At 38.7% G+C, this 26,448-nt stretch overlaps 1 protein-coding gene across 1 annotated transcript; it reads right to left on the reverse strand.

Annotated features, from left to right (window-relative positions):
• Window positions 1-4,016: 4,016 nt before the first annotated feature.
• Window positions 4,017-25,924, reverse strand: SAMTOR (S-adenosylmethionine sensor upstream of mTORC1). The gene is made up of 5 exons (XM_089524317.1): window positions 25,750-25,924; window positions 10,719-10,860; window positions 9,652-9,816; window positions 8,212-8,326; window positions 4,017-7,473 (listed from the first exon to the last, which is right to left on the reverse strand). The coding sequence occupies exons 1-5, from the start codon at window positions 25,922-25,924 to the stop codon at window positions 6,844-6,846; spliced, it is 1,227 nt and encodes a 408-aa protein (XP_089380443.1). The 3' UTR covers window positions 4,017-6,843.
• Between the last annotated feature and the right edge of the window lie 524 nt (window positions 25,925-26,448).

Below are 26,448 nucleotides of genomic sequence, written 5' to 3' on the forward strand. Positions count from 1 at the left end.
ACCAAACAGAACGCGAAGCTAGTATTCCTACCACCGCAGCCCCTGCTGCTGCTTCTAGAAGCGAAAAGGGGCGGAGCTTCTTCCGCCAGAGGCCTAGTTCTTTCTTTATTAAATGGGCGGAGCTTCTGCTGCCTGAGGCCTAGCGCTTTCTTTATTAAATGGGCGGAGCTTTTGCCGCCTAAGGCCTAGTTCTTTCTTCATTAAAGGGGCGGGGCTTCTTATAGTGTTACCATTCCACTTTGTCTGCTCTGGCTGCCTCCTGTTGCATTCTGGTGTTTGTAGTCCAGTGAGGCCTAAGAGCACTCTGGCTGAGAGTTCTAAATGCCCCCTCCTTAAACTGCAAGTCCCAGAATGCAACACGAGGAGGCAGCCAGAGCAGTTAAAAGTGGAATAATATAGCAGCGCTTTAATTCTATTTAATTTAATACATTTTTTTTTATTTTTTAGTATTTAATACTATTTTTGTATGTTTTTAACTGTATGGTGGTTTTTTTTTAATGTTGTAAGCCGCCTTGGGAGAAGGGCGGCATACAAATAACAATAACAATAATAATAAAGTGTAGTGGTGCAATAATCTCCACTTTGTTGTTGCCATTGTGTGACTTGGTCGTTTCCAGTTTAGGGCCTCTCTGAGGTGAACTCATGGGGTTTTCCTGGCAAGAGTTGTTCTGAGGTGGTTTGGTCTTTGCCTTCCCTTGAGGCTGAGAGACTGTGACTTTGTCCAAGGTCCAGTTCTGGGCACCACAATTCAAAAAGCATGTTGAGAAACTGGATTGTGTCCAAAGGAAGGTGACTAAAATGGTGAAGGGTCTGGAAGCCATGCCCTATGAGGAACGACTCAGGGAGCTGGGGATGTTTAGCCTGGAGAAGAGAAGGTTAAGAGGTGATATGATAGCTCTGTTTAAATACTTCAAGGGATGTCATATTGAGGATGGAGCAAGCTTGTTTTCTGCTGCTCCATAGAACAGGACCTGAGCAATGGATGCAAGCTCCAGGAAAAGAGATTCCAGCTCAACATTAGGAAGAACTTCCTGACAGGGCTGTTCAACAGTGGAACACACTCTTTCCTCGGAGTGTAGTGGAGTCTCCTTCCTTGGAGGTCTTTATACAGAGGCTGGATGGCCATCTGTCAGGGATGCTTTGACTGAGAGTTCCTGCATGGCAGAATGGGGTTGGACTGGATGGCCCTTGCAGTCTCTTCTTCCAACTCTATGATTCTATGTTTTGAGATGTGGTGCAGGAGAAGAGTGCGGAGGACCCCACAACTGGCCAAAAAGACAAACAAATGGGTCCTTGAATAGAAGCAAAGATAATCAAGTTGAGGCTGTCGTACTTTGGTCATACCATGAGAAAGCCTGACTCATTGGAAAAGACAATGATGCTATGAAAGGTGCAGGGAAATAGAAAGAGAGACAGTACACCAGATGAATAGACTCAGGGAGACCTGAATCTACAAGTCTGAAGCAGAGCAGTGGAGGACTTGGCGTCTTGGAGATGTCTCATCCACAGGGTTGCCATGAGTCGGACTTGACTCAAGGGCAGTTAACAGCAAGTGAAGGGAAAATGCCCTGCAACTTAGGATGCGTATATACTGTAGAAACAATAGAGTTTGACACCACTTTAACTGCCGTGGCTCCATCCTACAGAACCCTGGGATTTGTAGTTTGGTGAGGCACCAGCCCCCTTTGGCAAAGGAAGCTAGAGATCCTGTAAAGCAACAGGTCCCAGTGTTCCATAGGATGGAGCTACAGCGCTTAAAGCGGTGTCAAACTGCATTATTTCTACAGTGTAAATGCAGTCTTAATGTGGCCTTCTAGATACGGTCAGATTGTAATTCCCATCAGCCTTTGCATAGCTAATGTTAAGTGAGGTGACCTTGTAAACTTCTAGCCTCTTTACATTTTAAATTGTGCATTTTAAGTGTGGGTTGTTTTAATATGTTATACGTCTTATTTGTCCTTTTAAACTGAAGTTTATTTTAATGTCTTGTATTGTTCCCCTCCTTAATCCATGAGAGATGGCTAAGAAATAAAGTTGTTGTTGTTATGGGGACTCTAACAATCTGTAAAAATGCACCAGATCACCAAATGATAGTGCAAAACTGGACAACACATGTACTGCGCATAACAGTACACAAAAATCACAGCACACTTCCAGACATGTTTACTTCAAAGTATGTTTCAGGGCCAGCATTACAATGTGATGCATTTGGGAAACTGGTATTGCAACATACCAGCCCTCCCTACTACAAAATATTCTTCACAAACACATGCACACACAAATATATATTGGCTCTTGGGTATGAGTACATATATTTATACCCATATTTATATTTACAAGTGGATAGATGTGTGTGTGTGTGTGTGTGTGTATTCAAAAGTGTATGCAGTTTGTCCACGCTGCTTACTCCAAATGAGTTCTCACTGTAGGTGTCATACCCAAGGACCCCAAAATTGACTAGCATAGATACATCCCATTCATTAATTTGTCTAGGTAAGAGCAATAAATACTAGTTTTACACCGTCATCGGATGCATATCCTACTGTGTACAATGGGACTTATATCCAAATAATTGAACAAGGCAAGCCAGTGTGATGTAGTAGCTTCAGTGCTGAACTATGGGCCCGAACAGACAGGCCAAAATAGAGCTGCTTTGGGTCACATTGGAGTTATGCTGTTAATTGATGCATGTGTCCCAAGAGGCCGGAAGCCATGCCAAAGCTGTGCTCCAGTCCTAAGGACTGGAGTACAGCTTCTGGCCTCTTAAAATGCATGTGTCATTTAAACAGCACACCTCCAAAGTGACCTGAAGCAGCTTTATTTTGGCCTGTCTGTTCGGGCCCTATGACTCTGGAAACCAGGTTTCAAATCACCAGCCAGAGAAACCTACAGGGTGACCTTGGGGAAGTATCAGTACTGGAAGTAGAAATCTAGATGATAAAGTGATTGTACTGGTGTGCTAACCAAGCATGTAAAGCTCCGAGTTTTCATTATGTCACTGTGACAACCATTAAAAAAAAATTTGTTGCAACGTTTTGTGCAAACATGGTAGAAGTCCTTAACAGTTCAACAGAAAAACTGGAGCAAATATAATTTATGTGATCCTGCTCGATTCACAGCAAATAGATATTATATTTCCTGTAAATTCAAGCAGGATCACATAAATTACACAAACTATTATTCCACTTTAATTGCAATGATTTTGTGTTAAGAAATCCTGGGACTGGCAGCTCTGGGAGGGGCATTCAGCAGCATTCCCAGCCAGAGTACTCCAGTGCCTTATAAAACTAGAAATGGAACCCTAGCCATTAAATTGGAATAACCGTGCTATAATTGTGTACTGTCAATAGGCCCCCAGACTGAGGCAGCCATCCCTCTTCTCACAAATATTAGAGGAAGGGAGATCCTCCTGAAAGGTTTGGATTGTGGGCAGGAATCCCCCCAGATTAAGCAGACATCTTAAAGGAGCTCCACTAACAAGTACTCCTACTTGATTAGAAGGAGTCCCCTCTTCCCAGCTTATCTTATTTAGTAGTGTCTTCTAAAACCCTGTGAAGCTTGGGGTGGGGGACTTGTTACTGAGCAAGAAAACCCACCTGCCAGCCCAGTTACATATAACTAAGCTTGGATCCAATGCACTGGATGTGGCAACATGTAATCTCCACTTGGCTGTATAAAAATGATGGCTCAACTTCCGAAATACTTTAAATATTAAGTCTTACTACATAGCTAAATGTCAAAATGTTCTCTAAGGCATGTATTGAAATTATTTGGAGAAAATGGTAGGTACAAGGTATTATGTTGCAATGTAAACATGTTTGTCATTAGTCAATAATTATTTTTGCAACTGTGTGTAAACTCTGCAGTACTAAAGCCAAAGCTGCTAGTCTGGTTTGTGCGCCAAAATATTCTACAATACACTCATTTTTGCAACAAGATAGTCATCACAGATGCGTTCTCCTGACAGCAAAAATGCAGCTAGGTGAAATTGGGAACATATCAACAACACCTGAAAAGCTGTTTGCACTTTTCTTTTAATGCACTCTCTCACAGAACATAAAGAAAAAACAAATGCAAGGTTTGGTGGCATGCTTTCTTCCTCATACAGATCTGGATATTCTCCTTTTCATTAACTGTAGAATCTCAAGAAGCTTCCCAGATCTACACAGCCATCTTGCAAGTTGCATTTCTAGTGAAACCCCAGTGACAATTTTCCAAAAGAAGGAAAGATATGAGTTCCTTAAAAAATAATAATCACCATACCCACAACTATCACTTCCAGAAAAAACATCATTTTTGAAAGAGGTATCTACATTAGGGTACCGAAACAACAATAATAACCAAAGTTTCTTCTCTAATGAAACACTCATAACACTGTCACCAAGCCATCAGTTATTACTGGCCAACTTCTAACATTCAAATTTCAAGCAATTTCAACTACATACACCATGATCTGGATTCCATCATGTGAATGAATGGGGAAAACAGTGACATTAATACAGACAATATAACAGAAGTGCATTGTGCTAAGGAGTTATGAGGACTTCTTGCTAATATTTAACAGCACATCATGCACATTTTAGAGAAGCAACCAGTATTATATAATTGAGAGAACAGCACCAACATGTTGCAACTACTGCAAGAGTACTAAAAACAAAAACCTAGGAAGCGTTTAAAAAATCTAGCTATGAAAAATATTTAGCATTAGATGTAAGCAAACTGCTATTTGCCTCAGCAGCAACGCATTTTGTTCAAGGGCTTTTGAAAATCCTCTGGGGTGTGATATGTCAAAAGTGTCAACTCCTGGATTATCTACTACTATTATTAGAGGTGTAGCTCATCCACAGTCTACCTTAGCTTGCAATGTGTGCAAATGAGTGTCCAAGTCTCACCTAGGGTTTAAAGTTCATGTTCCAACTCTGAACTTCATTTAGATAAGCGATAATTCATAACAAAATTGGTATTCAAACATTTTGTAGCCTGATACTCTGGTTTACAGTGACAAGGGACAGAATATGCTTCAGATGGTGCCAGTTTCCAGTACCAGCAATTTCATTTCAAGTAGCTATCCTCATTTTATATGTAAAAATATCCCCCGAGAAGAAAGCTATAGAAGAGACTGCCGGGCAGGAAAATCAGCAAGTGAATACTTCTAACCCTCGCTGTCCAAAACTGAAGGTCCATTGACCTAACTGTAATAAAGAAACTGGGAGAGCAGGAAGAGAACATATTACTTTATCTATTGCTATGCCCAAGAATTATGGCTAGTTGAGGCCGATATTCCCAGAAACCTTAGCTTAATATTTAGATTTCATATTGTGAAACACTTTAGTAGGGTTACTGCCAGAAAACTAATTTGGCCATTCATGAGTTTTAAAAAGAATTGTTATATGCAAGAGATAAAAAACAAAAAAACCAAAACAATAATGTTTTCATACAAAGCTACATCACAATTTACGAAAATTTTTATATATGAACTACCTAGCACATTAGGCAAAAAAACAAATGTAGAGGTTAGCTGTGAAACTTGAGTGTAACTTTTGGACTGGAGTGTGAAAGTTGCATCTGTTTTTTAAAAGAAAACACACTCTCCCCTCTAGCTTTCAGGCTGTGCAGTGATATTCTTGAAATGCCACTTCTGCCCATTCTTAACACTATCTATCCTTCTGAAACTACAGAATTATTTTGTTCTTAATAATCGTTTCTTACATTTCAACATATACTGGCCTAAACCCAGAGTCATGCATATATGCAAATGGTTAAACCAATACTTAACAAGGAAACGATTTTACACTCTTACAGTTAAAAATCACTTTCCTATTAAGTTTTGGTTTGAAGAATTTCTAGGGAACCATTACAGTTAAAAAAATTGTGATGCAGTCGAGAAGTAAGATGGTAGTGCAGATAATAAAACAAATTTGGCTAAAAGGGGATTGTTTTACTATGTTAGAGTTGTGAAAATAAAGTATACTTTTAAAAACGTCTTCCAAAAAAAACCCTGTCCTCTTTGATTCCAAATATCTTGTATTATTTTTACATTGCAAAGAAAATATTAATGTTTGCAAGATTAGGATTATCAAAATTTTGTCAATTACATTTCTTACTCAAATACTTTGCTGCAGAATGCTTTGTAAAACAGTATGAAAAAATTGTAGCATGTTAGTGTGATCATATAAATTGTCACAATAGTCTAATTTTGAAGTGAGGAAGGGAGAGGACAGGTTAAACCTGCAGGTTATCATTCCAAGGACAGAGAGGATGGTATCCTGCAAAATGTTTCAGTTGCGACGTTACAGACGACTTAAGTTATTATGCAGGTATTTTCTTTTTACCAGATCAAGCTAAACTCTGTTCATTCTATATGTTGTTGTTTGTTCCAAGTCAAAAGCTAAGCAACTTTCCAAGCATCTTTCTTATACATTTAACAGTGCATATTATATCTTTTCTGCTTAAACATCTGAGAAATGCTAGCACGAATCTCAACCAATACAGAAATTAAAAACATCAAATCAAGATACATCAGTATATATTTCAGAGTCACAGTTCACATCACTGTAGGGAAGGATAAATGTTACCTTTCTGGAATATTTTACTGATACAAATATTAAAGTAAACCCTGTTCATGCTATCACATGAGCCATTCTGCATAACACGCACGCTTCAACTTTTCAATACAAGAATAAATTTTAAAATTCATAAGTAGAAAAAAATAGTGACAGTTCTCAAAAACCCTTTGTATTTCCTTTTTTGCAAATGTTTTATGTTCAGAGCAGATGTCAGTTTAGCAAAACTAGTTTTACAGTAAATGGAATTTGGGCTTCAAAGCAGATTTTAATGGTTACATTAACTCAGAAGCAATATAGGGTCTTCTAGCTCATAGAAAGGGATAGAGCTGGTCTGGCTCTCCCCTGAGTCTGAGTCGTAAGGAGCATCTGGGAGCTCCATGAAACTGTACGCAAGTTGTTCATCTTCAGCATCGGATCGGATATAGCAGGAATTATTAGAAAATTCTTCCTCTTCTATACTGTTGAAATCCTGGGGGATGTACAACATTCCCGGATAGTTCCTGCTCACCAAGTCGCTAGTTGTTTTAAGAGAGATCTTCCTAAATGCCATTAGATGCATGTGAGAAAGCTTGGAGTACTTGAAACGTTTAAAACCCAAGGATTCTATAGCAATTTTCCAGCTTTTCATCATCATAGCATGGCGATTCTGATGGGATGAATCAGGAGTGATAATAAGCAATAATCCATTTAAAGCAAGAAGTTCATGGGCCTTTTTGCAACATATCCAGCGTTGATAGGGTGAAGGGAAGTAAGAAAGGAGCAGGGAGAAGACCACAACATGGAATAATTCTCCAGGCAGGCAATCAATAGGATTTTTCAGCTGTTTCAAAAAAGCATCAATGGCATCTTGTGCAAGCTGAAGAGGCTGCTGAATCTGAAGGTTTAAGAAATCACATTTGTAGACACTCTAGAGGAAGAAACACAGATACTGTTATAGACGCTAAAGGTGTAAACTGTATATATTAAGACACACTACTTCAAGTAAGGTTACAGTTAAATCTTGAAAATAGTCATACAGGTTTTACTCAGTACATGCAATTTCCATATGGATAACATTTTTAATCATAAAAACAGCATGCCTTATGGCACATGTCCATAGTTTGGAAAAGTTTAAATCAGTTTAGAAGAGGCATTCCTCCAATATGAGAAAAAATCTTCTTTAAATGGTGCTTACACCATCTGCTCTTTCCCCAATTATCTGCATTTATCATTCCCCTCCCAAAACAATCTATTTAGATGGGTAACAATTAAAAAATAAATAAATTAAACCAATTATACAATATGGCCCTAATCTAAAGGATATCTTGCATTTTATATAATTATAAATATTTAAGAAATATGTGCAAAATATTGGGCTAAAACACTTAACGCAAAATGTTTTCCAAAGAGAGAATAAGGCTACAGCATTTAGACAGATTAGTAACTATTCAAGCTCTGCTACAGCCTTACTTTCCAAAAACAGTTTGCAAGTACCAAATGCAAGATTATCATCACCTTTAAGAAAGCATACTTATTATATTCCTTATTAGTTTTACTTTTTTGGTATTGTTGCTGTAAAAATAGAACAATTATAAAGATATCTCAACGTAGCCTAAATAGTGGGCATTGCTATGTTGGGATTTATCTCTCTTCACAATTTTCATACCTCAACAGCTGGGACAATGTCAATACCAACAGTCAAGAATTCTTCAAACTTCAAAAATGGATTGAAACAGCTGCCAACATCAAGTAATCTGATCTTCCCTGAAGGATGCAGCAGTCTAAATGGAAAGGAATTCAATCTGTCAAACCAGTTTTTCAAAACACTATATAATCTTTTAGAATGAGAAACCCTGCTTGAAGTAGGAAACTTGCTGCAACTGCAGATTTAAAACTGACGGCTTTTCACCCTCCTGCTTTTCAGCTTCCCCATTTTGGCCACATGAGGGGCTCTATATGTCTATATTTCATAGGAGGAACTGGCAAAGCCACTTCTGGGTACTCCTTGCCTAAAACCCCCCATTAAATTTGTGGGGTTGCAATAAGTCAACAGGCAATTTGAAGGCACATACACATATTCATGTGTCCAAATAAAAGCATAAGCTCCATTTAAAAGCAACAGATGGTCCCCAGCAATTCTTGGGAAACCTAGCTATCCCAGGTCTTGTAAAGCAGCTTGCAAGATGCAAGAAGTTCTTTCCCGTAGGCATTTGTAGAGGTACATGTCTACTTCTGAAAGAATGTCTATATGTAACTATATTATTTTTCTGCACCAGCACAAAAAAATTATTTATTAAAATGAGCGCCCTAGTTTCTTTCAATCATCCTAAGACATCAATTAGAAATACAGCATCCTATTAATAACAGGGCTAGCAAGTACCCTAATAATTCAAATACTGTACAATCTTTCTGTTAGGTAAGTTATTGTATGTGATAGTTCCTCTTATAAGTGTTAAATAATATTTATGCTTGTAAGTCGAGAAATTTATGTCCCAAAAATCTTGGGTAGACTTATATAAGGGTCAGTACATCAGTAGTGCTTAGAAGGGTCCTAAAGCAAGCAAGCCTGATGCCCCAATCTCCACTGAACACCAATTCCTTCCCCCTCCAGTCCGTTTTGCAAGCCTTTGCTCCCTATCAGAAAATCTCCCAATTTAAATCCACTTGCTTCTTTCCCTGCTCTATTTTGCAAGACCTTATGTCCCATGGAAAAAATCTCCCATTTAAAACCACTTGCTTCTTTCTCTGCTCTGTTTTGCAAGACCTGGCTTCCCATTGAAAAATCTCCCCATTTAAATCCACTTGCTTCTTGCTCTGCTCCATTTTGCAAGACCTGGCTTTCTATGGAAAAACCTCTCTATTTAAATCCACTTGCTTCTTTCTTTGCTCCATTTTGCAAGACCTGGCTTCATATCAAAAAACTCTCCATTTAAAACCATCTCTCCAGTCCATTTTGCAATATATACAGTAAGTATGCATTATAAACAAACATGATCAAGCCAAAGTAAACCGTTTTAAAGCCTACAGATTTTAATGTGGAAATGTTTAAGAAAATTATTTCCCCAAACTACATCTGAAATCATAACTGACCTTATTATATACTTACTCATCTGTTAAAGAATTATGATTTGAATTTTCTGAAGAACAATCCGTTTTTGGAGCTGCATGCATGCCCATAGTTTGAACATCTTTGGTTGCAAGGACTCCTCTTTTCTCATCTTTTTCCAGAGCTTTCCGTTTCCCACCATTTTGAAAATATTCTCGTGATACACTTCAAAAAAGGCAAAACAATACATAGTTCCTATACTTTAATTTTCCAATGCACTTTATTATAATGTAAATCGGAATAGATTATAATCATTCCTTTTCATTTAAAATATCCTATTTTCTTCACAACATGTACAAATTAACAGTTGGAATGGCACCAAATGTTGATCAAAGTAATCCCTGCTAGTATTCTACATCTGTTTGCCCAGTACAGCTCATAAAATTTCCAATGCAATGAAATAGATTGCACTGTAGAATTCTATAATCTCCACCATTTCCACTTCCTACCCATATTCAATTTCCTTCTTTCTTCTTCATTCTGCATCTTCCACAACATTTTCTCAGTCAAGCTTCTATTTACATTCCCACTGGGCTACCCTTCATCTCCCTCTTTCACCTGCCAAACTTATAACCAGGATTTGAAACACAAGTACTTTCATCTGTTTTTGTACATGAAACCATGGAGTTTATGTTGCTATACAGAGCAGTCTAGTATAATCAACAAATGTCAGTACTGCACCACCACTGGCAACATCTGCTCTAGAAAATGGAATGAGCTATTTGTGTAACTGGAGCAAACAAAGACTCCTTTTAATCTCCATATGTCTGGCACTGCACAGTCTTAATCCACAGTTCAGTTTGATGCCAGTCATTTGGTTTGAAAATAATGTTTGGTAGCAAACAGCTTTAAAAAATATTGACCACTAGTGGAATGCTTCCACTAGTTGCTTAAATATAAAGATGGTTACAAATTGAAGAAATTAATCTCCAAAATCTGAAAGCAATTACCTTCAAAGAAGTTCTATGCATCCGTTAACAGTATAAACTGTTCTCCTGCAGAGATTTGTATTACGTATGTTGCCAAAGTTCTTACATTCCCATTAGCGAAACCATGCAAGGACTCACCTGCAGCACCACTCAATACGGCCCTCTCCTTCACAGGTTTTAGCCCAGTGATTATCAGCCAGGTTTTTCATTGCTTCAGCGTATTCACAAAGAGTTTCTTCATCCTCACAATGTTCACGCCAGATTTTATCAAAGTCCCCCACTAAAATACACACAGATGACAGAATGGTATGAGTAATAGAGGAATAGTATTAAAAAGTAGAGTAAGAAAATCCTGTAAACAAACATTCATCATAGGGGAAGAGATACCACTAATCAGTAAGAGAAACAAATAAAATGAAGGCAGGTACTTGGTTTTCTATGAGGTGTCTATACTATCCCAGAATTGCATTTCCAATTGAGGAATTTCAGGAGATACTGAACTCTTGAAGAAAATATATCACCATCACATTCCTATTGGCTGAAAGATGTAATGTATGAACAGTTTTATTGTGGTATCTACTAAAAACTTTTGCAAAGGAAGAAGATTCATTAAAACAATTGCTTAAGAACCTTTCTTGAAAGGGACTTCTCCTGGAGATTTCATACACCCAATATATTTTCTTTGAACTTTTAAGAAAGTTGTTTAGACTGCTAGATAGCTACAGAGGTAGCAAAAATACAGCAACTTCAGGTAAAAAGAAAGAATAAACAGGTGATATGGCTGCTATACTGAGCAGCAACAAAAGCACAGATCTCTGCACTTTCGAAGAATGTATTGCTGCCAGACTCACTTGAGAATGGGAGCATCCATTAGTGACCCAACTCAGAGGAGAAACCTGGTAAAGTACTTCATTTGTTACTGTTTCAGTTGAATGCTAGGAAAGCCACACACATCAAGTGCTTAACTTCTGCTGAAATGAATAAACACAGCAACACTCATTCCCTTACCTTCCTTGCCCATGTCTGCAGTCAGGCCTTCAACACTCTAATGGAAATTTTTTGGTTGTTTTTCTGGTTCAGCAAACAAACTACAATATCAGATTACTAATAAGAGAAACCCTTGACTGTTGAAGAATGAAGCTTACTCTAACCACTATTTCCTGAACCTTCTAACCACACTGATGTAATGACACTGGAAAGCTGTGTAATTCCTTCTAAATAACTGATAGATGTTTGCTGATCAGTTCGTGTTCAGTGACCACTTAATGTTGCACGAAATGGAAAGCTACAAGGCTGTTAATTGTCTGTAAGCATAGTCTCTCTCTCATTTTTGGCAACAGAATATATCTGAATCTAAGCCATACACACACTGAATTAATTCCCATTGTCTACACATCTCCCCCCGTTACACACACACACACACACACACACACACACACAGCTTCTTTAAACTGCCTCAAAGGATAAACACAGCACTATTTTATTTTGCCGTGGTTACTATTAGGGACAGGTTAAGGAAGCACAGGTTAACTACCAAAGGCACTGAAACTTAGCATTACAGCAACCATGTAATGTAGACTAAAGTCATATATATTATTAGTAGACAAATGTCACCTGAATATTTTCTACGACTTTAAAGGAATGTAAATCCAGTATCCATCTATTTGGGACATCATGCAAAGACAGATTGGAACAATGTTTGTGTTTTAGTTCTTCTAATAAAACAACTGTACTATCTTCCATCTCATACACAGAAGTAGTTCTAGGAAGGATAATGGGTTGTGTCAATACTCCGGTGTAGCTTCATAGAATCAGAAAATACAAATGACCCTAATGGTCATCTGGTCAACTCCCTTTCAGTGTGGGAAACTACAGTTCAAGCCCTTCAAGCTTTGTTTAAATACCTTTAATAAATGAAAACCCACAAGCTTTCAAGGTAGTCTGTTCATAGGGAACCTTGGCTCCAGAAGTGCAGGAAGCCAGGCTGGTTGTTGTTTGGTGATTAACAAATACCAGGCGCTGTAGGCTATTATGTTTCAGAGGAAGGAACTGGCAAAACCACCTCTGAGTATTCCTTGCCTTAGAAAACACTATGAAATTTATGGGGTTACCATAAATTGGCAGGCAACATTAAAGTACATGTACACATCTTATGCTTTACTAGTTTTAACTACTCTGAGTAATGCGTATGGATTAGAAGGTTGAAAATTTTTAAAATCAAACCGATGTTGAACTGGATCTGCTCACTGAAAGTAACATGTTTTATACATAATTAATTCTGTGAGATACCTGCGCAGCTGTTCACTGTGACCAGAACACCACAACATATCTATATTGGCTTCCTGCACTGCTCACAATGCCATTACAGTTTGGAAGTTATTCAAACCTTCCTGTTGCTCTTCTGCTTTTCCTGTTGCTTTTTCTTATTGTCAATTGAGCCTCCTTTCAACAGAGCTGGTATCATTTTTCTGATATGTTAAGCACATGAACCAAGGATTCACTTCCCTTATTCTCCTTTTCTCTATGGCCATTTTCTTAAGCTCTTCCTAATAAACATCTGCATTTACATTCTTTATTATCCTCATTATTATTTTTAATCTATAATCTTGACTGAAGTGTAATACCTGAAGAGAATGTTATCAAGTTTTACCAGTGATGAGCAGAGGAGTGTTACTGGTACCACAGTTACCTGATTGTACGTTCAGGTAAGATAGGTTTGGTCTTACGTGCAGAACCACATTGCTAACACATACTTATTTGTCAGCTACCATAAATTCTTTCACAATTTTGCAAGAGAGTTAACAATGCAGAGATTTTACTTAACAGAAACAAAAGCTTAGAAAGAAACAACTCCATAGTCCAACAAGATTAACTAGTAGGGGATTCGAATTTTTTTGTACCTTCTTAATGGAAAAACCAATCTTGACTCCAGAATAATCAGTCCTTGAATTTCTGAATCAGACCATCCCTACTAGTTTCTAAGTAATCTATGGAATTAGTTTCTACAAGATATGGTGATGGGCACCAACTGAGACATCTTTGAAACAGAAACATTTATGGAGGATATTCACCAATCCTCTCAAAAACAATTCAGTGGAGATCAAGGGAAGGAGAAGCACTTGTAAGTTTCCCATATGCATTTGGTTTGTCATGATGGGAGAATTCTGCAATCATTTATTTTATCTAAAAGTGCTACTATTCCTATGCCAATTATTCTTACACACACACACTTGATTTTAGCCTGTGTTTTTTCATAGAATTGTTTTATAATTAAGGAAATCTCTGAGATTCTTTAATTAAAAAAAAGTCCACTTGCAGCAGAGTTGCGTGCTGATTTTAATATGCCATGGGAATTTTATGAGTTTACAAGAAAACGAATTAAAATAACTTTCATTGGCTGTAAGGTCATACTCTATGCATAACAATATTTTTAAAAGATGCTCTCCTCAGGATTTATTCTTTTTCTGTGAGCTGGCTAATATCACTGCATTTTATGAACAGTATTAAACTAAAGAGGTTTATATCCAGTAAATTTATAGCTAGTAGATTTGATTTGTTCAGGTTCATTTTTTAAAATGAACTGTATGGCATTGTAAGAATTCCACCCCAAATGATTTAAAAATAAGAATGTATCAAATCTATAAGCATGTGGCATCAAGACATACAGTATCTCCTTGACATACTTGCTTATTATTACTTCTGTTCCAGAAGGCAAGTCACATTTCATTTTCATATATGCATTGGTTTATGTATGTGTATATATACACACACAAAAACAAGTATTATTATACAAGAGCATTCTGAACAGGTTTTTCCTGAGTTCTACCTACAGGTAATGCCAAGGATGATAAATGGCACTCTTCTCTTTCCTTTTAACAAGGGATTAAGTTTCTGAAAATCAGCAAAAAACAAACAAACTTGTGCCTGACAAAACTTGTGCCATTTGCTCTTCTCTTGCTTTCTGATCCCAGGGACAGTGCAAAATAATCCACTATCTCCAGCTCCTTCAGATTTTAACATGCTATCTTATACTTATGGCTACATAGATATAGGTCCTATCAAATTCAGAGGTGCTTACATCCAGGTAAGTAGATACAAGACTGCTATATTAGAGGATTGGTTTGTGTAGTTTCTTTCAACACATAAGATGACTGGCTGGAAATGAAGCACTTTGTAAGAGTCTAAGTATATAAGAAGCACAATTCTATGCACATGACTATAGCATCCCAATCTGGAAATCCAAAATCCAAGAACCTCCCCAGAATGAAGCTTTTCGCTGCCAGCTCCTGCTTCCTCCTTTTGAGGTGGCAGCTGCAGCTCTCCTGCTAGTTTGTCTCTAAGACCTTTCTTCATCCTCATACACAAGTAGTGAATTAACAAGATGAGCAGCTGGAGGGGAAGATGTAAGCATCTGTGAAATGGTGGGAGGCATGGAAGAGCACCAAGCCCTATGCTTGGATTCCCACCTTTTCACAAACCCCCACTCTCTCTCTAGCCTGTTCACCAGCCTCAAAAATATAATACATACTATGTGACCTGTGTTGTGTATTAATGGTAAAAAGTAAAGGTTTCCCTTTTGACAAGTCTTGACCAATTGCAGGGGGCAGTGCTCATCTCTGTTACTAAGCCAAAGAGCCAGCATTATCATAGACAACTCTGTGATCATGTGGACAGCATGACTGCACAGAATGCTGTTACCTTCCCAACAAAGTAGTACCTATTTATCTACTTGCACTGTTACATGCTTTTGAACTGCTAAGCTGCCAGAAGATGGGACTAGTAACGGGAGCTCACCCTGTTACATGACGCTTGGGCCTTGAACTGCCGACCCGCCAATCTTGCAAACATCAGAGTCAGCGTCTTAACTGCTGTGGCATAGCGGCCCACATGTGTATTATGTGTATGTAAATACAGATATAAATACAGCTTGAGACTGGAAGTCTTTCATATTCCAAAATCTGAAATATGAAACACTTCCAGTCTCAAGCATTTTGGATAAGGTGTACTCAACCTGTGTAATAAAATTATTAATGTGAAGTCCTCACTAGCATGCAGCAATGTGAGGCAGAAAATGTATCCCTTCCTTAATCTCTTACTAAAGTTAAACTAGTAATATTTCTAACCAATGTGGATGAATGCAAAGGACTAGTGGTAAGCCTAACTGTTTGTACCAACTAAAGTAGATTCATCTGAGCTTGGTTTGTCACCACTTAAGTTCCATCAATTCAACAGAGCTACTAACCATTGGTAGTACCACCCATTCGATTTAGCCTAGTATAAGCAAAATTTCCTTCTTTTATCCTGAAAATGAGTATTTTCTGTGTCTGCTTGACCAAGGAAGTGGGCACCATTCTTTAACTTATTGATGTTTACTTCTGCTTTCAACTTTACCTTTTGGCTGATTCTCATAAACTGACCAAAAGAGATTAACTCCATTATTTATTTAGTTGGAGTTCAGCATTTTATACAGAAAGTGAAAACATTTAAAAGTAAACTGAATGATAAATCTGTAAGATTTTGCTATATCCATTTGCTAGACCCAGTTAACTTAGAGCCACTGGATCAATGGAAATTAGATAAATCAGCACATGCCCCATTAATTCTATATATCTCTTCTAGTTAATATACACATACTCTGTTAACAAAGCCTCTGATAAAGAGGCTTCTTTTTACAAAGTCTTTTTATGCCTGCCCAGCCTTCCCTTTCCCCCTTCTTCTCCATTTAGGTGAATGGTTGTTGTTGTTGTTGTTTTAGCAGTATCAGCATTGGGAAGATGATGAAAGAGGGCTAGACAAAAACAGACATTGAGTGTCTGGTTGCAACAGAGTGTCTATACTAGTAAACAACGCAATAAATCTTGAGCTGGGGAAAAACAGGATGCTACTGAAGATGATTTCACTGTGGCTTTGTGTGTCTATAATAAAAGGCAATGTAAATAGCAGTTGCCTCCAGAAACTTACAGAACATGCTTAAACAGAAAAATAGAAAAGAACAGGTAAAACTGTTTTAACAGTTACCCCCTAGCATGTTAAAAACAAACAAACAAACAAACCCCACAGGTCTAGAAGTTTCTCTTACCAAAACAGAAATAAAAAGAAAATGGAAGGATTGAAAATAATAGCCATCCCTAGATACATTTTGAAAGAAGTGGTCTACAGAAGGTTCAAATGTTTTTAAAATATCTATACAATATTTACTTGATTTAGTTGTTTTTTACATGTGCATATTGTTAGTTTTGAATATGACGTTTGCTGAAACATGCTGACCTGCTTTTCTTTTCTGTGGTATAGAAACCACCTTTCTTTTCATATTGTTTCTGGATCTGTTACCAAATGTTCTGTTAACTACTACACTACTTTGCTAAACTGAGGGATAGCTGTACCAACAACTGGATATAGACCAGCAGAAACTGGTATGAATAGTGTTACAATACAGTTAGGCAACTGGTATGGATACAGTGTTAACTAAAACCAGAAACTCACCTGATAATTACATTTTTTTCTGCAGATATACTTGAGTACAGTGGTCCCCCGGGTTACGAAATTAATTCGTTCCGCTGCCCTTTTCGTAACCCGGAAGACTTTCGCAAGCCGAATTGCCATAGGCGCTAATGGGGAAAAGCCGCGATTTGGTGTGAAATCGCGCCGAAAAGCACCAAAAGTTTTTTCGTAACCCGAAAAAACTTTCATAACGCGGAACAGTTTTTTAAAATAATTTTTTTTCGTAACCCGGGAATTTCGTAAGGCGGCGCATTCGTATCCCGGGGTACCACTGTACAGCTCTTTGGACATGCTAAAATTAATGTTAACAGCCCCATCTGTATTCATTGCCTCTCTTAAAATATAAATAATGTGATGGAAATGTATGCTTTTGAGTTGTCATGTCTCAGGGTATTTATAAATATTATAATAAAAATAGCTTCAAATTAAAGCTCTGAATTTGTATGAATGTAGTTTGTAGACAACACTAGGCACTTCATTACCCCTTTAACCAAGTATTTTTTCAGTTCGGCTACTTTTGGATACCAAGACACTTTTCACATATTTATACAGCAACTTTTAAATTAACATCATACTTTTCTAGTTTGTTTATCTCACGTAAATGAAAAAGACATGTCAAACCATTCTGTCATCAGCTGGGACAGCAAAAACCTCAGATAACACATTTCACTGCTAATACAGAATCTCTGAGGTTACTGTCTCCCATACTTTTAAGTGCATAACTACAAAATTTTCTATACATTTAAATGTGTGTCAGATATGAGAAGTTTAACGTGATCTTTGGATTAAGCATATGCCATTCACAGTAAAAGTTTACATGAAGACAGAATGGAAATGTCCATGGAGAACACAGAAATACAGCCTGTAAAAAGTCAAGTGAGAAAAGAGATGACCAGATTTGTTGGAAGTGACAATGTGCAAGTTATACTACAAACCCATAGCAAAGGCTCCAATGGTAACTATTCTTCCCTCACTTCCAAATACATCTCCTACTTGCTAGCACCGAGATCCATGGTATCCAGTCACTGCAGAGATCTTGGTATGGGTTTGCCACTTCATACCAAAGAAAGCAAAATACAACAAGCAACTCACATCACTTCTGGACATCAAAGCTCACCAGGAACTGAATGAGCAATTTCTACTCCCCTCAAAGCCCTCTGAACATGCTGGCAAGGTGAGGCAAGGTGCTGAGTAGTGATTGAAAACATCTAGTGACTAAACAAAATCCTCCCCTGCTACAAAGAAAACCATTGGCTCATTCATCTTTAGGTCTCTTCCTTGCAGCCCTACGTTGGCAATAACACGTTTCTGAAAAAAAGACAGACAAAAACAGACATTTAGTCTTGAACACAAGCTTCAGGCTTTCCAACATATTTGCCAGCCAAAAATATCAGGAATACATGACTCAACACTGTTTTCATAATGAATAGGGAAAAGAAATCTAACAGCTTAATGCCAAAGCCTACATTACCACCACTAATGACAGAAGTACCCCAAATACTGTATATAAAACTGCTGCAAGGCCTATATAATGAGAGCAACACTTGAAAATGCACAGCCGCAAATTATTTAGGATTAGAATGTAAGATTACCAAGGCTTTTTCTCTCAAAGCCAGCAAAGAACAAATTCCCACTGATTTCCTCATAATGTGTTGTTTGGAAAAGCTATTTTACCAATTTTAAGACATAACTCATCTTGTGGAGCTCTGGCATGTAACTCGTCCAGCTACAAAGCTATACATATTCACTCCCACTCGCTAAGCAAGACATGAACGGAGAGATTTATAATCGTGCAAACCAGCAAAGTTTTGTAATCATGCAATTAAAGGCAAGAAATCTGGCTCTGACCTGAAGTCCTCATCTTTAAATCTTTCCATTAGAGAAAGGTCCTACCTTCAATAAGGACGGGCTGAAATTTTCCATTTCTTTGCTCTGCCCCAGGCAGACTATGCTGGGAGACTTACTTGAAAACAGAATGAGGTAATTTTTTGAAGAATATGTTAAGCTGTCTCATCAGTTTAACTGCGGGACCTATGGGGGTACATTAGAGCCCTCAGACAAAGAATAAAGAACGCTGGGGACTCCTCTTATAGATATAGTGGAAGAATGCAACTGGCTTTAAGTACGCCCATGCATGGATTAACAAACATCTGTAAGAAAAATCTCCAAGAAAGTACATTTAGTACACTCAAAATAGCCCAAGTGGAATGCCACACACTCACTCCCCCCCCCCCCCCAATTTCACAGAGTCAAGGCTGGAACAGTCCCACCCACAATTCACAGAAAATGCAGGAGGAAAAGAAAAAGAAAAAAAGGAGGAACACAACCATATAAACCACTGTGTCAGCAAAAGAGTTTCCACCACATACAGAAGTTACTGAGATACACAGAAAGATCTTATGACCTCTGCCAGGGTTTGTTGTTGCTGCTGTGTGCCTTCAAGTCATTTCCAACTTATGGTAATTCTAAGGTGAACCTACCATGGGTTTTTCTGGGGTTGAAAATGTGTGACTCGCCCAAGGTCATCCAGTGGGTTCCTATGGCTGAGCAGGAATCGAACCCTGGTCTCCAGAGTTTTAGTCCAATGCTCAAACCACTACACTACACTATGAAGGTTCTGCTGCCAACAAGGAAATAGCTTGTATCTTATTCTGTATACAGCTGTAAGCATGTACAATTTCATAATGTAAAGAAGACATATTACTGGACCCCATTCCAATAATCTTTGTGCAAATTTAAGCAGTGTAGGGCCGAGACACAAGGAAAGAAAAAAGGGAATGGTAACACTAAGAGGGAATGACTGTAAGTAAGCCCAGTTATACCTACTGAAGCTTCATTCAGTTATGGATGAGGAGTTTACAATTTCAAAATTATTCCATGTAACAGAAAGTTTTAAACATTTTAATCAACCTGATCACCCAAAAATTTCAACACACATTTCTGAAATTTAGCCTCTGAGCTGCCTTTGAACTGGCAATACCACTTCTGAGAATTCCTTACTTAAGAAAACCCTATGAAATTCAGGGATCTGGAACCAAACCCTAGTGGATACCAAAGGCCTACTGTAAAGAGGACCTTTGGTATTAGTGGACTTCCCATCCATGGATTTGAGCAATCATGCATTGTCATTCCCCATATTATCCAATGGCAACATACAGACATGCTGACTCAGGCATGCACATGTCTTCATCAATTGGATAACATGGGACTTGAGCTTCCATGATTTTTCCCATCTCTGGGGGTCCCACAAGCTGAACCCCTACAGATGGGAAGAGACCAGTATTAGTGACAAGTTTGGGTGTGTACATACACTTGTATTTCAACATATACTGTGAATAGTAGTAGATACATACAACATGGAAGAAGTCCCAATGAATTCAAAGGAGTTTATTTTACAACAGACATGGAAAAAGATTGCAAAGCAGTACAACCCATTTAGTTTGCAGATACTATTACTGACTACTCTAAAATGCCAATATATTATTGTCTTCTCCAAATCCTTCAGAACATGTTACTAAGAAATAAATGGTGTAATATAGAAAATAAGGGGTATAGAAACAATATAAGGCCTTCCATATTTTGAGCTGTAACTCTTTCCCTGTAGATCTCATCAAGGTCACTAAACCAATCTCACATGTCTGAAAGTCACACTGTAATATGGCATGTAAGATTGTCTTAGCAAATTCTCAATTCAGATGCCAATGGAGGAGAAGCCTGTGACCTGAAATGCAGGATGAATACGTTATTTTAGTGAACTCTGTAGTCTACAGCAAATAAGTTACATTAAGTCTTTTTTTTTCTCCCTCACCCATAAACTAGAACTGAGATATGTTACATGCCTTAGGGGTGACCGCAGTTTTCCTCATCTCTTTGAAGAGACATGTGAAGTTTTGTTCTCCCTTGAAATCACTGTTTTACATATTCCAGGATATGAAGTCATTCATTTTGGTAATAGGATTTACTCAAGGTTCACAAGAAATTAAACTAGCTGTTGCACGTTTGTCAGTCCCAGTATACATTCATGGTTGGGGGGAAAAATCCAACAAGTGAAAGGGTATTTTTTTGGCCGTGTTTGTTCAGAAATGCAATGTATCAATAGGATTAAGAAATAGAACACAGAAACTTTGAAAGGGCAAAGGACTAATTGGAAATGACACCAGCAAGAGTCAATTTGATGAGTGAGGAATATTGGAGTGGCGTTTTCAAAATTCTCAGCATTTTAAGATTTCAGGTTCTCACTCCAATCCAGTCAAGCAGTCAATTTAGTTTTATAGGAAGAAAGTAAGTAAATCCAACACTGGCAGTACAATAACTTTATTATCTTGAGAGCTGACACCTGTTTTCACATTTCAGGATTTCTGCATGTGTATCTGCTTCTAGGTTAGCTGATTTCCTCACATCTTACCTCTTGTGATTTCACGTAATCCAATATAAATGTTTGCCTTTTTAAAAAGGGCTCTGGAAAGTGAACTTAAGAGTGGTTTTGCTCCCCAAGTCCCAAATGTTAATAACAAGTCACACATGGTAGCCTCTTCCGATGAAAGGGCTGGGTGTGGGACATAGTGGGTTAGGTAATATATAATGGCTTGGGAACATTCAGAGCACTTCTTAAGCAGCCCACATTGGTCTTTCTCAGCAGGAAGATTGGTTGGAGAGAACTTGGTTGGACACCACTGCAAGGAAGCACACAAGTACCTCCAAGACTGTGGCACCCAGCTTTCCCCAAAGGTTTGGACCTGTGCTAGCAACACCTTCCAAACAATTGGTATACAGCAACCCTCAGCTCCTCTCTCTCTTTCAGAGGTGAGGAGTTGGTGGGGGTTATTCTACTTCCTCCTTGCCTGCTCTTGCCCAACACTTTCCTTGCAACTCCTTTCCTGGGCCTCTCATTCAAGAATGACCAGCAGAATTTCCACCCATTTTGCCTGTGACTTCCTGTTGTGGTTGTTTGCCTTCAAGTCGTTTCTGAGTTATGGTAACCCTAAGGCCACCCTATCATGGGGTTTTCAGAGGGGGTTTACACTGCCATTCTCTGAGGCTGAGAGAGAGTGATTTGCCCAAGCTCACCCAGTGGGTTGATATGGCTGAGCCAGGATTCGAATGTTGCTCTCCAGAGTCACAGACCAACGCTCAAAACCACTATACCATGCTGACCTCCTAAGCTGTACTAAAATTTGCCTGGTTAAAGTGTCCCAGCAGTTTGTTAATACCCCTTGAGGGCTGGGGGCAAAGAATAGACTTTGGACCTTAAAAGGCAATGCTAAGAAACAGGCTTGGTTGTTTTTCTTCCCCTTCAGCTGAGAGAGATTTAGAAACCTGGAGTGCAGGCTTTACAAAGAGAGAAGGCCCCTTATCCTCTCAGCTGGGGCTGCTGCCAAAGGACAGAATTAATCCACTGTGATGCTGCTTTAACTGCCATGGCTCCATTTTACAGGATTGTGAGATTTGTAGTTTGCTGCAGCACCAGAGCTCCCTGGCTAAATTCTTCACCAAACTGCACATCCCTGAACTCCACAGCATGGAAACATGGTAGTTGAAGTGGTGTCAAACTGCATTAATTCTGCAGTGTAGATGACTTAACTCCAGGAAACACATCAGTCAGGATGACCAGAGGTCCTCCTTTTCCTGGACACATCCTCTATTTCAGCCTTCTGTTCAGGAGGAATTCCAACATTTCGAGAATGACTAAGACACATGAACTTGTATCTGTATGAGTGTATTTAGCTTTTATTTGGTCATGTCCTCCATTTTTCTGAATGCCCTACACTGCCATCTTCTTTGGCAGTGAGGACATCTGGTTACCCTGGTTACCCTGATCCCAATCCAAATCTCTTTCTATGACTGCATCCACACTGCAGAAATAATCCAGTTTGACACTGCCTTGGCTCCATGCAATCGAAATCTAGGATTTGTAGCTTTGGCGCGTTACAGACGCACCGAAGGGGTGTGCTAGGGTTAGGAAGGGGTGTATTAGGGTTGAGAAGGGGCATCCCTTCTGGATGCCCCTCAAACCTAGTCCGTACAAAATGGTGATGCCTGTCCACATGGGCGCCGCCATTTTGATGCCGCAGACGCAGAGCATCTGGACGTTGCGCAGCAGAAGTGATGCCGTGAGTGCGTGACTAGCGCCTTGCACTGCCACTTCTGGGGCACAGAAAGAAGCCCCATTTCGGTGCTTCTTTCTTGCTGCGTCTGGGAACCGCGCGGTTTGGCTGCTGTGGTTCCTGGACGCAGCAACCGGTGGTGGCAGCAGACCGCCGCTTTCAGGTGGTCTGTAACGGGCCTTTGTGAACTATTTGGAAGCAGAAAAAGACAACAATAATTATTTGTTTTACTTATATATAAGTTCTGGGATTTGATTATTTTTGTGGCTTGTTTGCTTTTGCCATTTTGAAATAGTCTGGAGACTTATTAAATAAAAAATATTCATCCATACAAATCCCAGAACTCCATAGCATGGAGCCATGGCAGTTAAAGTGGTGTGAAACTGCGTTAGTTCTGCAGTGTGGATGACGTATACCTCCAGGAAACACCCGTCAGGGAGACCAGATGTCCTCCTTTTCCAGGACACATCCTCCATTTCAACTTTCTCTCTGGCAGGAATTCTAAAATGTCCTCCATTTTAAGCATGACTAAGAAACATGAATTGACATTTCTGTGAGTGCTTTTAGCTTTTCTTGGGTCATGGCTCCCATTTTCCTCCAACATCCTCCTTAGCGGTGAGGACCTCTGGCCACCCTGACCCCAACCCAAATCTCCTTCTATGGCTCCATCCACACTGCAGAAATAATCCACCTTGACACCACTTTTAACCACCACGGCTCCATGGTATGGAGTTCTAGGATTTGTAGTTTTGTGAGATATTTGGAAGTAGAAAAAAGATTAACCTAGTTATTTTCCTTGCACAGAGGGACTGAGTGACTGGCTTGGCCATGTAAACCCACTGGGTGACCTAGGTAGAGTCAAACCCTCTCAGTCTCAGAGGATGGCCATGGAAAAACCCCTTGTGGAAAAAAAGCCTCATGAGAAATTCGCCGTAGGGTTGCTATAAGTCAGAATTGACTTAATGACACACAAGAACAAGAACAATCCATCTGTTTGTTCTTGTTCTTGCTGTGTGTCTTATTAAAGTCATTTTTGACTTTGATTGAGAGTTCCTGCATGGCAGAATGGGGTTGGACTGGATGGCCCTTGTGGTCTCTTCATACTCTATGATTGTAAGTCATTTTAACCTATGTTAGCTTATTGTTACTGCTCCTATTTAAAGGGTTAATTTGCAATCGTCGTTTCTAGAATGTATGCCTCCTTCAGGGGGTTTTATTTCAATTAACCTGATTATTCCACACAGTGCCAAGCAAATTTACAGCGCTTTATAAATAAAGTTTAATAATAATAACAATTAAAACAACAACAATAGCAACTTTTTAGTAAGATGCCTGCATTTTGTTGTTCCTGTCCTTAATTAAGATGGTATGGGGAGGGTATCTTTAGCAAGTATGGGCAGCCTACAAAATTTACCCTCCTCATACCATCTTAACTAAGGACAGGAACAAAAAAATGCAGGCATCTGACTAACATCTCCAACTGTTTTGTTTTTTCCTTTCTTCTCCTGTTTGGCTGTTTGCTTGCTTTTTTCCATTTGGAAATAGTCTGTTGGAGACTCATCCAATTAATAATTAATAACAATCTTATATTATAATTATTATATTATGTTAACACATTAATAATATATATATATATTATTATTATATTAATAATATATTTTTATTAATATAATAATATAATATAAGGATTATAATATAATAAATATAATGATGATACATTCTTATAATTCTAATATTCTTATATTAATAAGATATTATATTATTATACCTACATTATATTTACTATTATTATAACAATATATTATAATTCTTATATTATTCTTATATGCTATTATTATATTAATATATTATATTCTTGTTCTTATATTAATAATATATTATTTTATTATTCTGTTACATTCTTAATAATATATTATTTCTATATTATATTATCCTTATATCAATATATAATTATATTATAATTCTTATATAAAGATGACATTGTTATTCTTATATTATTCTTACATAAATAATATATTATAATTATACTAATAATATATTATATTGTTATTCCTATATTATATTAATCTTATATTAATAATATATTGTTATTAATAATATATTATATTATAATTATACTAATAATATATTATATTGTTGCTATATTATATCATTCTTATATTAACAATAGAAGATTATTTTTACTATTATTATTATAATACTTATATTATTATTACTGGGTCATTATAGAGTAGAGGGACTCAAGGGGCTAAACAACAAAGAACCTTCATCCTTGTGAGACATTTCTCCTTCTCTGCCAGAAAGCCCTGGTGCCACAGGAAAACCCCCCACAGCAGAGCAGCTAAAGCGGTTTAAACCCGGATCAACACTGCAGTGTAGACGACGACCTGAACCTCCCAGGGAAAACACTCCCAGGGGCCCTTCTTCCTCCTCCTCCCAGGCCCACTCTGGCTCCTCTGGGCTCTCTGAGACCCGGAGCCCCCTCCATCTTGTGCCACGCCTCCCAGGGAAGCAGGGCCCGAGGAAGGAGAGGAGAAGCCAGGCAGGCCCCCCGTTTAGCTTACCTTCCCGGTACTTCTTCCTGAGGCGCCGGTGGACGCTCTTGACCACCCCGGAGAGCTTCTCCTGCTGCAGCTTCCGCTCTTGCTCGCGGGGCCTGGGCAAGGAAGGGAAGGCAGCGGCGGCGGAGGAGGAGGAGGAGAAGCAGACTCCGGCCTCCGACTCCCGCTCAGCCTCCATCGCTCTGACCACAAAGAAGGCGGAACGCTTAGGCAGGGTTAAAGTCCGCCACCGGCGGACACGGTCACGTGACGCACAGCGCCTCCCGAGGGTTGCTGGGAAATGTAGTCTCTGTGGCGGCGCATAGTCTGTGTGTGTATGGCCACGCCCCTTTTAGAACGCCTCGCTGGCTGCCGTTCCTCAACCTTTGGGCCTTCTTTTTCTTTGAGACTTCAACTCCCAGAATTCCTGGACAATGAGCCTACTGACTGGGGCTTCTGGGAGTTGAAGTCCAAAACGCCTGAGGGGGCCCAAAGGTTGAGACTCGTTGCAAAGGATAGGGCTTTCCTCTCAATAACAATAATAATAAAAATTATTTGTATCTGTGGCCAGGCTTTGGGTTTTGTTCAAAGTGAAAGGGAGAAAGGAAAAGGAAAGGCAGGTTCTCCCCAATAGCATGGCAATAGCAAGGAGAGGGTCTGTGGGCCTTCCAAGGTTAATAAAACAACACTGCAAAAATATTTATTATTATTATTATTATTATT

This window comes from Sceloporus occidentalis, unplaced genomic scaffold, assembly GCF_023333645.1.
Source record: "Sceloporus occidentalis isolate IW3139 unplaced genomic scaffold, rSceOcc1.0.p SCAF_5, whole genome shotgun sequence".
Classification (NCBI taxonomy): Eukaryota; Metazoa; Chordata; class Lepidosauria; order Squamata; family Phrynosomatidae; genus Sceloporus; species Sceloporus occidentalis.